The sequence below is a fragment of the Polypterus senegalus genome, chromosome 6 (genome assembly GCF_016835505.1).
Source record: "Polypterus senegalus isolate Bchr_013 chromosome 6, ASM1683550v1, whole genome shotgun sequence".
In the NCBI taxonomy this organism is placed as follows: domain Eukaryota; kingdom Metazoa; phylum Chordata; class Cladistia; order Polypteriformes; family Polypteridae; genus Polypterus; species Polypterus senegalus.
The window spans coordinates 24,053,561-24,067,700 of record NC_053159.1 but is presented as its reverse complement, the minus strand read 5'-3'; the positions used below and the strand labels follow the sequence as shown (position 1 = coordinate 24,067,700).

The 14,140-nt window shown below is 40.7% G+C and overlaps 1 protein-coding gene across 2 annotated transcripts in view; it reads left to right on the top strand.

Annotated features, from left to right (window-relative positions):
- The window catches only part of ano11 (anoctamin 11), a 114,189-nt gene that overhangs the window by 86,163 nt on the left and 13,886 nt on the right, over window positions 1-14,140 (top strand). For both annotated transcript variants that reach the window (XM_039755598.1, XM_039755597.1), the window contains exons 18-19: window positions 2,737-2,873; window positions 13,431-13,636. In XM_039755598.1, the coding sequence (XP_039611532.1) occupies window positions 2,737-2,873; window positions 13,431-13,636 (343 nt within the window). The remainder of the gene's footprint in view (window positions 1-2,736; window positions 2,874-13,430; window positions 13,637-14,140) is intronic.

Genomic DNA, 14,140 nt, shown 5'->3' with positions numbered 1-14,140 from the left:
GTGTAACTGTGCTATGAATCTAAGTTGGCACCATCAAGAGGTGCGCCTAGGGCATAACAACAAAAACTGAGGGACACTTAGCAGAGTGAATGTCTTCCCGGAGGACATCTTTAGACTGCATTCTACCAGCTCATTTAGCGTCTCAAGAGCCTCGACTCGATTAGTGTGCATGGCCTCCCCTGGGGTGCGTTTCCATCACGCTGAGAGTCATACACGCTTTCTCCATAAGCTTCTGTAAGAGGCTCTTATTTAATTATTTAATTTGCTGCTCAAACAGCAAGACTAGGAGAGACGAGCAGCACCTCGAAAAAGCTTGACCAAGGTGCCATACTGACACTGAAGGAAAAAAGTCACCAAGAGAAACAAGCTCCATTACTGTTTACAGGCGAAACTCCACTGCTGTGGAACGGGACAGTTGGGATACTGGAGTCCTGTTGGAGCAAATCTCTGGGCCATGCACTTGATAGCCTGCAGATCTGCTCAAGTAGTAACAAAACAAATGAAGAAAACGAACCCTGATTGGCCAAAACCACAATTCACTCTGTGGAGCTCGTCAGGGAGTCATTTCTTTTAAATGCAGAACAGGGATTTGATTTTCAAGTATTCCAGGCTTACAACAATGGAACAGTTCAATAAATCTCGTTTTCTAGAATTTTACAACTTTCAGACTTTTTGTATATTTTTATTCAACTAAATGAGCTCATGAATTCTTGTTCATAAGGTATTATTATGCTCTTGAATGGAAAATCTGTATTTTGAAGAGGCCAGAAAAATGTTTTATTTCTCTCATATATCATGTCCATCACTTACTTACTACTAGTGATGAGCAAACCCATCCTGAATTTACTTTGTCTCAAGTTTGATGAAATTGTGGAAAATTTGGGGAACTTCTCTGACTCAGTGAAATGCATTGACGTCAATAGGGAAGGAGAAACTGAGCTAGTTCTGAGTGGATAACAATGATAGCTAGGGAAACGTCAGCCACCAATGCTGGACCGATTTCTGAGGCCATAAATGGGACCTGACCTATGAGGCAGCAGTGCCAACCACTGTGCCATGGTGCCTCCCCGAGATAAAATGAACAGAGTTAAATATCATGAACAGCAGAATGTCAAGCAGACCGTGGCAGATAGGAAGCATGAATTCACCAAGTCTCTCCCGTCACAGATTCAACAGCAGATACTCACAATTTGTTTGGTTTGTTTTTTCTTTCCCCTGATGTTTTTATTTGTTTACTGCCGCTACTATCAAATAAGTGCAACACCAATGAATGTGGATTCTTCACTCCTTTCTGTTTTCATCAGCTGCACAGAACTCTGTGTAACATTATTAAAGGGGTAGGTTCAGTGTGAAACAGAGGTTACATACAAGTGCATACAAAAAGTCTGCACCTTTAAGACACGACTACACTGACGTAGATCCAGTTTCCTTCTTTGTGCGCATTTTGTATTTAAATGTATTGTGGCATCGGAAAAAAAGTTTGTGTATGCCGGCAGCATAGCAAATGTAAAAAAAAAAATATTGAGGAAACAAGGTCACTGGTGAACACAATAGATTTGCTGCAAAAAAACACTTATCAATAATGCTTACAACCATCAAATATGATTGACTGTTTTCCAAGCCATTGAACTCATTATGATGCTGCCACATGATTGGCTGGTTAGATAGATAGACAGACAGGCACTATATAATAAATAGATAGATAGATAAGAAATGCACTGTAAGACAGATAGATAGATAAGAAATGCACTATAAGACAGATAGATAGATAGATAGATAGATAGATAGATAGATAGATAGATAGATAGATAGATAGATAAGTAAGGCACTATATAATGGATAGATAGATAGATAGATAGATAGATAGATAGATAGATAGATAGATAGATAGATAGATAGATAGATCAATCTTTATTTTTCCCCAGATTTTTAGAGAAGATCATTAAATAAATAAATGCATAAATAAGTTACATAAATAAATCTATAAATGAATGTACACATACACTTTGGTGTGAATAAAGAAGAAAATTAAAAGCATATAAAACTTCTTGACTGTCCCAGTCCCAGTGAAGTGTTATGCAGGCGTATTGCTGTTGGTATGAAGGAGCCCCCATGGTGTTTCCTGGCACACTTTAGCTGAATTCATTGTCCACAAGTCCTCAGTGTTGGTGTGTCAGACAGAGGATGTGCAGCATTGTTCATAACGGCACTCAGTTTTGTTTTAATTCTCTCCATTCCTACATCCTCCAGGAGGTCCAGAGTGCATCCCATAACTGAGCTTGCCCTTTTAATTCGCTTGTTAATTCTGTGGCCTTCTCTTGAAGTGATGTTACCAGTCCACCCCACCCCAGTGCAGAAAATCACACCGACCAACACAGAGTTATAGAAGATGTGAAGGACATCACTTCCCACATTAAAGGAATGCAGTCTCCTAAGGAAAAAAGAGCCTGCTCTGCGCTATCTTCTATAGTTCCTCTGTGTTCTGAGACCAGTCCATCCTGTCATTAATGTGGACCCCCAAGTACTTGTAGGAGTGGACCACCTCTACATCCACTCCTTAAGCAGGTGGGCATCACCATAAACACCTTCTGCCTATCAATGTGGGCAGATGCTTTTGCGGCCTTTGTGGTGCTCAGTGGCTGTGTGAAAGATGGGCATTTTCCTTGAAGGGATATCTTTTTTGATTGGATTTGTTGTAGGCCTGTCACTCACCTCACATCCTTATTCTCATTTCAGAAAAATGAAGGCCTGGAAGCAGAAGCGCAAGATTGCAAAAGTGCGGGGTACTCAGATTTCACAGGAGTCCAAGCGTTGGGAAGAAGACTATGAACTCATTGAGTGTGAGGGACTCTTCGAGGAATACCTGGAGATGGGTGAGCTTTAAATTGCCTCTAGAGTGTTTTGACCAAGAGCTTAGATTTAAAATCATTGGCCATTGGTTCAGTGTCCTTCTTTTACTCCCCCCAAGAAAATCATGTAAGCTGCCGATGTTCCTTTTGTTACAAAAATATGGAAACTGTTGTGATATATCACATTATACTGAAGTTGTTCAAACATGTAGTAACTAAATGTGGCCAGTAAGTGGAGCTCTGCTCTTAGAGTTCACAATGCACTTGTTTGTTGGCCAGTCTAATTGAACTTTAATTTGATAATATCAGCTGCCAAAGACACATAAGAAAGCCTGCAAACAATAACTTAATGGCATTTTTAAAAGTCTAATACCCCAGTGATTTCCCCCATAGGTGCTAAAAAGAGAGACACAAAACACAATAATAACACTTCTTAAAATACACACATTAAACCAGCATTCAAACACAATCGCACCAGTAAATAACAAAACATTCAAGGTGCAGACTTTCACATAATTAAATCCAGTGCTGGAGTCAAGTGTCTAAATCATTAATTTCCCTGGAAAAGTTTGCCTATAATAATAACAACAGTAGAAGTGGTGTCAATACATAAATCAATCAATCAATAAAGGAACTTTGTATGTTATATACAGTATAGTGTGTGTGTATAAAACTAAAAATGCAGGAAGGTTTACCTGGATAGGGAGTCTTGCCAACGTTGATTCTTCAACAACAGAAAATAATTTTTGGTTGAAGCTGGCCATCTGTTCATGTGTCAAACCCAGCCATTGCTCCAACGTTCTGTAGTCTCACTGTCCTCACAGCATAGTGTTATATGAGCAGCGCTTTTAATTCATGCACAGCCTCGGTTCATCAGCCATCAGCCAATTCACTCCATCCTCTGGCCATAGTATTCGTGCTGATATTCAACCACAATCTGAGCGATTTCCCCCACCTCAGAGGTAGGAAGACATCTTTCATTGCAGCCCCACATTGCCATATTTACCAAAGCACCGTGATTTCTTGGCAACTTACCCAATATTGTGCAAGGCAACACTTTGCCATTTAATTCATTTTTATCCCAGCAGCAGGTTCATAAACCACATTTTATTATATGAGGCATTTCCTGAGTAAACATTACAGTTTCAAACCCACTTAATCCAATTCAGTTTCTTAGTTACCAGGCTCATGGCAGAAAACAGCCAGTCCAGAGTCAGGATGCCAGTCCATCACAGGGCCCACTCATGCACATAGTCACACTGAAACAGGGACCATTTGGAATCACTAAAGAACACCACTGGCACATCATTGGGGATGTGGGAGGAAAACCTGTGCAGACTCAGGGAGAACGTACAAATTCCAGACAATGATTGAGAGCAGGATGTGAGAACTAATAATAATAATTCTTTGCATTTATATAGTGCTTTTCTCACTACTCAAAGCGCCCAGCAATTGCAGGTTAAGGGCCCAACAGAGAAGAGTCCCTTTTGGCATTTACGGGATTTGAACCGGCAACCTTCCAATTGCCAGGGCAGATCCCTAGCCTCAGAGCCACAGACAGCACTTCCCACTGCCTTCCTCAATAAAGACTTTATGATAACATGCAACACATGCAATGGACACTAACCAGATGGAGACGCAGTGGACAAACCAGCCACAGCATTAAAACCACTGACAGGTGACGTGAGTAACATTGACTACAATGGCACCTGTCAAGGGGTGGGATATATTAGGCAGCAACATCATGTATGTTAACATTATTCAAAGTTATTGTTTGTTTTTACCTGCATTTTTAATACTCTTTCATTTGTTTTTTGTATCAATATGCTGCTGCTGGATTATGTGAATTTCCCCTTGAGATTAATAAAGTGTCTATCTATCTATCTATCTATCTATCTATCTATCTATCTATCTATCTATCTATCTATCTATCTATCTATCATATAGTGCCTTACATTTCTATCTATCTATCTATCTATCTATCTATCTATCTATCTATCTATCTATCTATCTATCTATCTATCATATAGTGACTTTCATATCTATCTATCTATCTATCTATCTATCTATCTATCTATCTATCTATCATATAGTGCCTTTCATATCTATCTATCTATCTATCTATCTATCTATCTATCTATCTATCTATCTATCATATAGTGACTTTCATATCTATCTATCTATCTATCTATCTATCTATCTATCTATCTATCTATCTATCTATCATATAGTGCCTTTCATATCTATCTATCTATCTATCTATCTATCTATTATATAGTGCCTTACATTTCTATCTATCTATCTATCTATCTATCTATCATATAGTGCCTTTCATATCTATCCATCTATCTATCTATCTATCTATTATATAGTGCCTTTCATATCTATCTATCTATCTATCTATCTATCTATCTATCTATCTATTATATAGTGCCTTTCACATCTATCTATCTATCTATCTATCTATCTATCTATCTCTTATATAGTGCCTTTCATATCTATCTATCTATTATATAGTGCCTTTCATATCTATCTATCTATCTATCTATCTATCTATTCTATAGTGCCTTACATTTCTATCTATCTATCTATCTATCTATCTATCATATAGTGCCTTTCATATCTATCTATCTATCTATCTATCTATCTATCTATCTATCTATCTATTATATAGTGCCTTACATTTCTATCTATCTATCTATCTATCTATCTATCTATCTATCTATTCTATAGTGCCTTTCATATCTATCCATCTATCTATCTATCTATCTATCTATCTATTATATAGTGCCTTTCATATCTATCTATCTATCTATCTATCTATCTATCTATCTATTATATAGTGCCTTTCATATCTATCTATCTATCTATCTATCTATTATATAGTGCCTTTCATATCTATCTATCTATCTATCTATCTATCTATTCTATAGTGCCTTACATTTCTATCTATCTATCTATCTATCTATCTATCTATCTATCTATCTATCTATCTATCTATCTATCTATCTATCTATCTATTATATAGTGCCTTTCATATCTATCTATCTATCTATCTATCTATCTATCTATCTATCTATCTATTATATAGTGCCTTTCATATCTATCTATCTATCTATCTATCTATCTATCTATCTATCTATCTATCTATTATATAGTGCCTTTCACATCTATCTATCTATCTCCTTCCTGTTCTTGCTGTCGCTGTGCATGCTGGGTGGTTGTCTCGAGTGTGAGCGAGTGGAACTGGTGGTGGACGCTGAGGTGAGTGTGGTGATTCTTTTTTCTTCTAATTTTCTAGTTTCTTATTTCTATCTTTTTTTTGGTGAAAACAGCTACACTTGTTTTTGTACTGAGTGGCTTAGGCCACGGCAGCCGCAATGGCTGCTAATCTTGAGCGTTTGAGCCGCCGCCATGGGATTAAACTTATATCGGAAGAGTTTGTTCCTTTAGAGGCGGGGGTTTTGGCGGTAGGCGAAGTGGTCGGATGTGACAATATTAAGTCAGCTTCACGAATGAGCGGGAATATCGTGGTTTTTTTGAGCTCTGTGGATTTAGTTCCGACAGTGGTTGAGAAGGGGGTGGTTATTAATGGCTCCTTTGTACAGGTTTCCCTTTAGCCGTCCGTCCCGTAGAGTAACAATTTCAAATGCGCCGCCTTTTCTCAAAAATGAAACTATAGCGAAAGAGTTGGAGCGGCATGGGCGTCTGGTATCGAAAATTCGGCACATTCCTTTAGGTTGTAAATCGCCTGATTTAAAACATGTCTTGTCATTTAGGAGACAAGTTTTATGGTTTTAAATAGAATGGATGACGAATTAAATGTGGCAATGAAGTTTAGAGTGGACGATTTCGATTATGTGATTTTCGTCACTTCTAACGAAATGAAATGTTTTGGGTGCGGGAGTGAAGCACATTTAATTAAACAGTGTCCTGAGAAACACCACGGGAACAAGAAAACTAGCCGTACAAATACAGAAATAGAGGGGCAGAAAGTGGAAGATCACGAAATTGTGGCTGATGGCGCAGAGGCGCAAGGTGATAAGAATAAAAATGCTACTAGAGCTGAAGGGCAGGAGAATCAAGTGCCGCCCAGAGATGAGCCGAATGAAGGCGGTAGTGAAACGGTAGATCAAACAGCGACTGCAGCAGAAAGTGTGTGGGGAGAAATTGATATGGATGAGGGAGGCAGCAACGAGACAGAGGAAAAAAGTGAATTTAAACGTCCTGCTCAAAAAGGCAAGGAGAAAGAGAAGATCGGGCACGAAAGAAAATTGTTTTAAGTCAGGGCTCGGGGGTCGTTGGAGAGGAATCCGCCTATGGTCCTTGTCAGGAGGATTTTCCCGTCTTCGCGGAGACGGCCGATAACGTCTCAAATGCGGGGAGTGTCGGGGAAGAAAACGACGACGGTAATATCTCCGATGGGTCTGCTGCCTCAGAGCCCCTAGAGTTAAAAGCCAGGGGTTACAGCGCTCAAAGTGTGAAAGAGTTTTTGGTGAATACCGCCGGAAAAAAGGGGGTGGATGTGGCCGAATTTTTCCCTGACATTGACCTCTTTCTATCGTCTGTCCGCGGGTTGCGACGAGACAAAGCAGTCTCCGCAATGTTTGATGTTAAAGAGCTCGTGAGGCTAAAGAATTTAACAAGTAAACTGAGAAAACAGTCCAATCTAAACACCACCTAATGGCTAAGCCCCCTGTTAAATCTACTCCACAGTCTTTGTGGTGGTCCCTGTGTTTCATTGTGTGTTCATCTATCTATTCTGTTACCATGGCAAGTGTACACATAGGAACCCTAAATATTAACGGTGGGAGAAGTCCAGATAAGAGGGTCGCATTGTTTGATTTTATCAGACAAAAAGACTTGAATGTCACCTTTCTACAAGAAACCCACATTGATGAGCAAAATCAGTGGGAGTGGAGCAGAGATTGGAAGGGGGACATTTTATTTAGTAATGGGACAAATGTTAGTGCTGGAGTGGCTATTTTATTTCTTGGAGGACTTCAAGTAGAAGTTTGCAGCACTGATGAGCTGGTGAAAGGGACTCCTGAAAGTGACGGTGAAACTTCAAGGCAGTGTCGTCACTTTCATTAATGTGTACCGAATGAGGGTGAGGAGAGGCTCCACTTCTTTAACAAGTTAGGAGATCTTTTATCCAAGTGTGACCCTGAGGAAGTGGTGGTGTTAGGAGGGGATTTTAATTGTACACTTGATACCAGAATAGACAGAAATAATGGGCTGGAACGCACCCTCGCTCAGCACGAGCTTTAGGTAAAATAATTAAGGACATTGGGCTGGAAGATGTATGGAGGGCTAAAATGGGGCCTGTCGGCAATACACCTGGGGGCGGACGAGTGGAAATACGATCTCAATGGCAAGACTCGATCATTTTTATAGTTTTAAGCACCTGTTAGGTTTATTTAAGGTGTGCTCTATTGTGCCTACTGGATTCTCTGATCACAGTTTGGTGTGTTGTACACTTATTTGTAACACTTACAGACCCCGTAGTCCATACTGGCATTTTAACACACTCCTCCTTAAAGATCAAACTTTAAAGAGTTATTTGTTCATTTCTGGGGAGGCTGGAAGGATATGAAGAAGGAGTTCACCAGCTTACAACAGTGGTGGGAGGTTGGGAAGAGTCACATCCGGGCCTTGTGTCAGGAGTATACCAGAAATGTCACCCAAGTATTGCGGTCAGAAATGGCAGCTTTAGAAATTAAAATAGCTGAATTTCAACAGCTTCTAGAGAAGGGTCCAAATGAGCAGCTTCAGGCGAGCCTGACTTCTGCTAAACTGGGGTTGGCTCACCTGCTTGAGACCAGAGCTCAGGGGGCTTTAGTGAGGGCCCGGTTTCAACGACTGACTGAGATGGATGCACCAACTCAATATTTTTGGTTTAGAGAAAAAAAACTCGCAGAGTAAAATCTTACATTGCATAAGAACACCCGATGGCAGTGAGACACAAGAGCCCAGTGAAATAAGGCAGGTGGGCCGAATTTTATGAACTTCTGTTTGCTGCAGATGGAGATGGTGGCAGTGAAGACCAACAGGCCTTTTTGCAGGACTTACCGCAGCTGCCCAATGTAGATGTGGCAGAGCTAAATAGAGAGGTGACCTTTGCAGAACTCACCACAGCCCTGGGACAGCTGAAAACAGGGAAGGTCCCGGGAATCGATGGAATACCAGTGGAGTTTTATAAAGAGTTCTGGGATGTCATCGGCCTGGACTTATTGGAAGTGTTCGATGGAGTTTTTAAAACTGGCTTGTTACCGCAGAGCTGCCGTAGAGCCGTGATCACGCTGCTGCCGAAGAAGGGAGACTTGTGTCTCATTAAGAACTGGCGGCCTGTGTCTCTCTTATGCGCTGATTATAAAGTTCTCTCTAAAGCCTTAGCCAACAGGATGGTCCAAGTTTTAGGGAGAGTGGTGCATCCTGATCAGAATTACTGCGTGGCTGGCAGGTCCATCTTTAATAACATTTTTTTAATTCGGGACATTTTGGCTGCTGCAGAACTGTTTGGTTTTCAGACTGGTCTTATTTTTCTTGACCAGGAAAAGCTTTTGACAGGGTCAGTCACTATTTTTATGGAATGCCATGAAGGCGTTTGGGTTTGGGGGGTCTTTTATTAAACATATTCGTTTACTTTATAGTGACATTTCTGGTATCATAAAGGTCAATGGTGGCTTGTGTGCACCTTTCAGTGTCAGAAGAGGAGTCAGACAGGGATGTTCTTTGTCCGGCATGTTATATGCTCTGGCGCTGGAGCCTTTCCTGGTGCACCTGAGGAAGGTGCTGACTGGTCTCTCCATCCCCAACTGCAACATGGACCCTGTGAAAGTCACTGCTTATGCAGATGATCTTGCTGTGGTCATCACAAGCCAGAAGGATTTGGACAAATTAACTGATTGTCTGAGGAATTACAGCAAAGCATCTTCGCTAAAGTGAATTGGAACAAAAGTAGTGCAGTGTTGGTTGGGAACTGGAAAGGATGTAGTCCTCCTCGACTGAAGGGGTCTGCAGTGGACAACTGGAGGCTTCCTGTACCTGGGAGTCCATCTCGAGATGACCACTACATCCAAAAGAACTGGGAGGGTCTGTTGGACAAGGTTACAGCTCGGCTTGCCAAGTGGAAGTGGATACTCCCTCAGTTATCCTATAGAGGACGGATGCTGGTCATTAATAACCTGGTGACCTCCAGCCTGTGGCATAAGTGTATTTGTCTACAACCTCCACCTTTGCTTGTTCAGCAGATACAGAAGGCGATCATGGATTTTTTTTGGACTGGTACCCATTGGATACAGAAGGGCGTTCTATTTTTACCATTGGATGAAGGCGGACAAGGACTTATTGACATTACCAGCAGGATTGCTGCTTTCCGCCTTCAGACCATTCAAAACTGCTGTATCCTGTCGAGCAGAGCCAGTGGATGAACTTAGCCGTACTCTTCTTTAAACAAGCCAGGCATATGGGACTTGGGAAAAGTTTACTGCTGTGCCACTTAGATAAGATCAAGACTTTACAGGTGCCAGGTTTTTATAAAAGCCTTCTAGCAGCGTGGCAACTGCTGTTGATAAAAAAGGACTGTGATGACCTCTCCACATTTTGGGTCCTTCATGAACCACTGTTCTACAATCCTGCTGTTGGCACTGCTACAGGACTTTCTGAAAATTGTATTAATCATTTCATAATACATGGAATAACCACAATAAAGGACATAATTGACTGGGAAAATTACACTTGGAAAAGTGCACAAGTGGTAGCAGTGGAGACAGGGGTACACTCAGTCCGCCTAATGGAGAAGTTTCTGTGGCAGGTACAATCATCAATGGACAGGGAATCCATGACACTCCTGCACGGAATTTTCTCATCACAATTGAAGCCAACTGACGAAACACCTTTTCCAACGCTTACTGTGTCTCCGGCTGTTGAACTGAGGGATGGTGAGACTAATGTTTTAGCCTTAAGTTCTCTAGAGGCGTTATCTCTACCTACAGTGCCGGGGAAACAGCTGTACAGGATTTGTGTGAAGGTGAACAACCTGGAGCAGCTGAGGACACAAAGACACGACACACCATGGAGAGACAAGCTTGGAGCCCCTCAAGGACTGAACCCCGCATGGAGGTCGTTGTACAAGCCGCCATTGGCCAGTAGGGTGGGAGACCTGCAGTGGAGGTTGGTACATGGGATACTAGCGGTGAACTCCTTCTTATCGATTATATGTCCGGGGGTCTCAGATTGCTGCCCTTTTTGTGGTCTGAGGGAAAGTGTCTTTCATGCATTTATGTATTGTGAGAGGCTCCAGACCTTTTTTAGTGAAATTGAAAGAATAGTAGAAGGGCTGGGGGTCCCGTATAATGGCACGGTGTTTGTGTTTGGGGTTAGAATTACAAAACACACCAGAGAAAATATGAACTTAATTAATTTTATTATCGGGCAAGCAAAACTGTCAATATGGAAGACCCGTAAAAACAAGATTACTGGGAGTGGAAATGAAAATGTTGTTGTATTTTTAGAAAAGTATGTGAAAGTAGGATATTAGTGGATTTTAATTTTTATAAGTCCACAAATAATTTAGCAAAGTTTAAGGAAATGTGGTGCGTGAATAATGTGCTTTGTGTATGTGATGAAGATAATTTGCAATTTGTGCTTTGACTTTGGTGTTTCATTCCTTTATAAATTGGGTGGATAAATTGAGAATAAGTGGGATTGGAGGGTGGAAACAATGGGGGGGGATTAAATAAATATATACTCCAAGAACAATATGAATATGTAATGGTTTAAAAATGAATATTCATCATTAGGAAAGTGTGTACGTGTTTTTTTGTAAGACTTAAGATTTTGAGTTTTTACTGTGTTTTTTTTTTGTATTTATTCCTGTGTTTATTTAATAAAGTTTGCTTTTAAAAATAAAAAAAATAATATCTATCTATCTATCTATCTATCTCTTATATAGTGCCTTTCACATCTATCTATCTATCTATCTATCTATCTATCTATCTATCTATTATATAGTGCCTTACATTTCTATCTATCTATCTATCTATCTATCTATCTATCTATCATATAGTGCCTTTCATATCTATCTATCTATCTATCTATCTATCTATCTATCTATCTATCATATAGTGCCTTTCATATCTATCTATCTATCTATCTATCTATCTATCTATCTATCTATCTATCTATCTATCTATCTATCTATCTATCTATCTATCTATCTATCTATCTATCTATATGAGCATCAGAACTGGACCATGGAGCAGTGAAAGTACAGTAGGTGGTCTGGTCTGATGTATCACATTTTCTTTTAGATCATGTGGACAGCTAGGAGCGTGTGTTTTGTTTACCGGGAAGTCAAGCCAGTACAGCCAGTGTGATGCTCTGAGCAGTGTGCTTCTGGGAAACATTGGGTCCTGGCATTCATGTGAATGTTACCCTGACATGTGCTACCTACCTAAAGATTGTTGCAGACCATATCCCTTCATAGTAATGGTATTCCCTGTCACACTGCAAAAATTGTTCAGGAATGGTTTGAGGAACATGACAAAGAGTTCAAAGTGTTGACTTGGCCTCCAGATTCCCTAGAACTTAATCTGATCAAGCATCTGTGGGATGTCCTGGAAAAAGAAGTCCAATCCATGGAGGCCCCTCCTCACGATGTACAGGACTTAAAGGATTTGCAGCTAACGTCTTGATGCCAGATAGCGCAGGACACCTTCAGAGGTTTTGTGGAGCCCATGTTTTAACATGTCAGGGCTGTTTAGATGGCACAAGCAGGACCTACACAATATTAGACAGGTGGCTTTAATGTTATGGATGATCGGTGTATATGGATAAAGCAAGAAATGTCTTCCCTTAAGTCATCAGTATCATTAGTTAAATGGGAAATACTCCATAGCAATTCCATCTGCTAGTAAAGTGACTTGTAACGGATTATGCTATTATACAAAATACTAATTGAATGATACCAAAGAGCAGGGGCACATCATGCCGCCTTTCTCTAGTCTACCATGATCTCTCTCTCTCCCTCTATTTCTGTATTTTCTGAGGAGTGCGTACTGCAACGTTAAAGCTTACTAATCACTCTACGTACACTGGCAGGCTCTACAAATGCCAGTGTTGATGTGCCATGCATTTCCTGGTCCTGGCACTGCCCCACAGTGTTTAATACACCATGCCACTCAATAAGGTCATTTCAGAAAGTGCAGGTACTGATTAGGGAGCAGCATTGCTCATAAATTAGGCCACAAGTGCTACCTCTCCATTCTCACCACTGCGCTGCAATTATACACCTTCATGTCATGGTGGCATAGTGTTCACCAAAGTAAGATAATATATGCAATAAAGAAGTAGAGAAAGTAGCTAGGAAGGTTTGCCTTGTTGTTCCAATAGGGTTATTGCACTACATTACAACTGACCACGAAGGTGCGTTTCAGGATCGTGGACAGACACAGTACAAGTGCTCTGTTGATGCAGTGACGTTTTAACACAGTCCTTGGGGTTTGTATCCTCTCTAAGTAGGTACCATGGGTAGTGGAGCCTCTTTATCCATTTATCACCTTTGCCTTCCCCTTGCAGTTCTTCAGTTTGGGTTCATCACTATTTTTGTGGCTGCTTTCCCACTGGCTCCACTCTTCGCTCTACTCAATAACTGGGTGGAGATCCGTTTGGACGCTCAGAAGTTTGTCTGTGAATATCGCCGTCCAGTGGCCGAACGCACTCAGGATATTGGGGTCTGGTTCAACATCCTGGAAGCTCTGTCTCACCTTTCTGTCATCATTAATGTAAGTAATACAACAACAACAACATTTATTTATATAGCACATTTTTATACAAATAATGTAGCTCAAAGTACGAATTAGAATAAGACAACACTAATTAGCATAGAATAAGAGTAAGGTCCGATGGCCAGGCCAGGGAGGACAGAAAAAGCAAAAAAAAACTCCAGACAGCTGGTGAGAAAAAATAAAATCTGCAGGGGTTCTGAGACCACGGGACCGCCCAGACCTCTCTGGGCATTCTACCTAACATAACTGAAGCAGTCCTCTTTGTATTTAGGGTTCTCTTGGAAGGACTTGATGATGGTGGTCATGTAGACTTCTGGCTTTTAATCCATCAATGTAGGACATCACGGTGCTTTGATTAGGTGGTGATGGCGCAGATCGCCACCACAGAAACAGAAGAGAGAGTAGGGATCAGTATGGACATCTGCAACAATGACCTGACTCGTCAGTAGACTGGCCTAAATGATAATTTGAAAGTCTGATAAATAAAGTAAAATAAACATA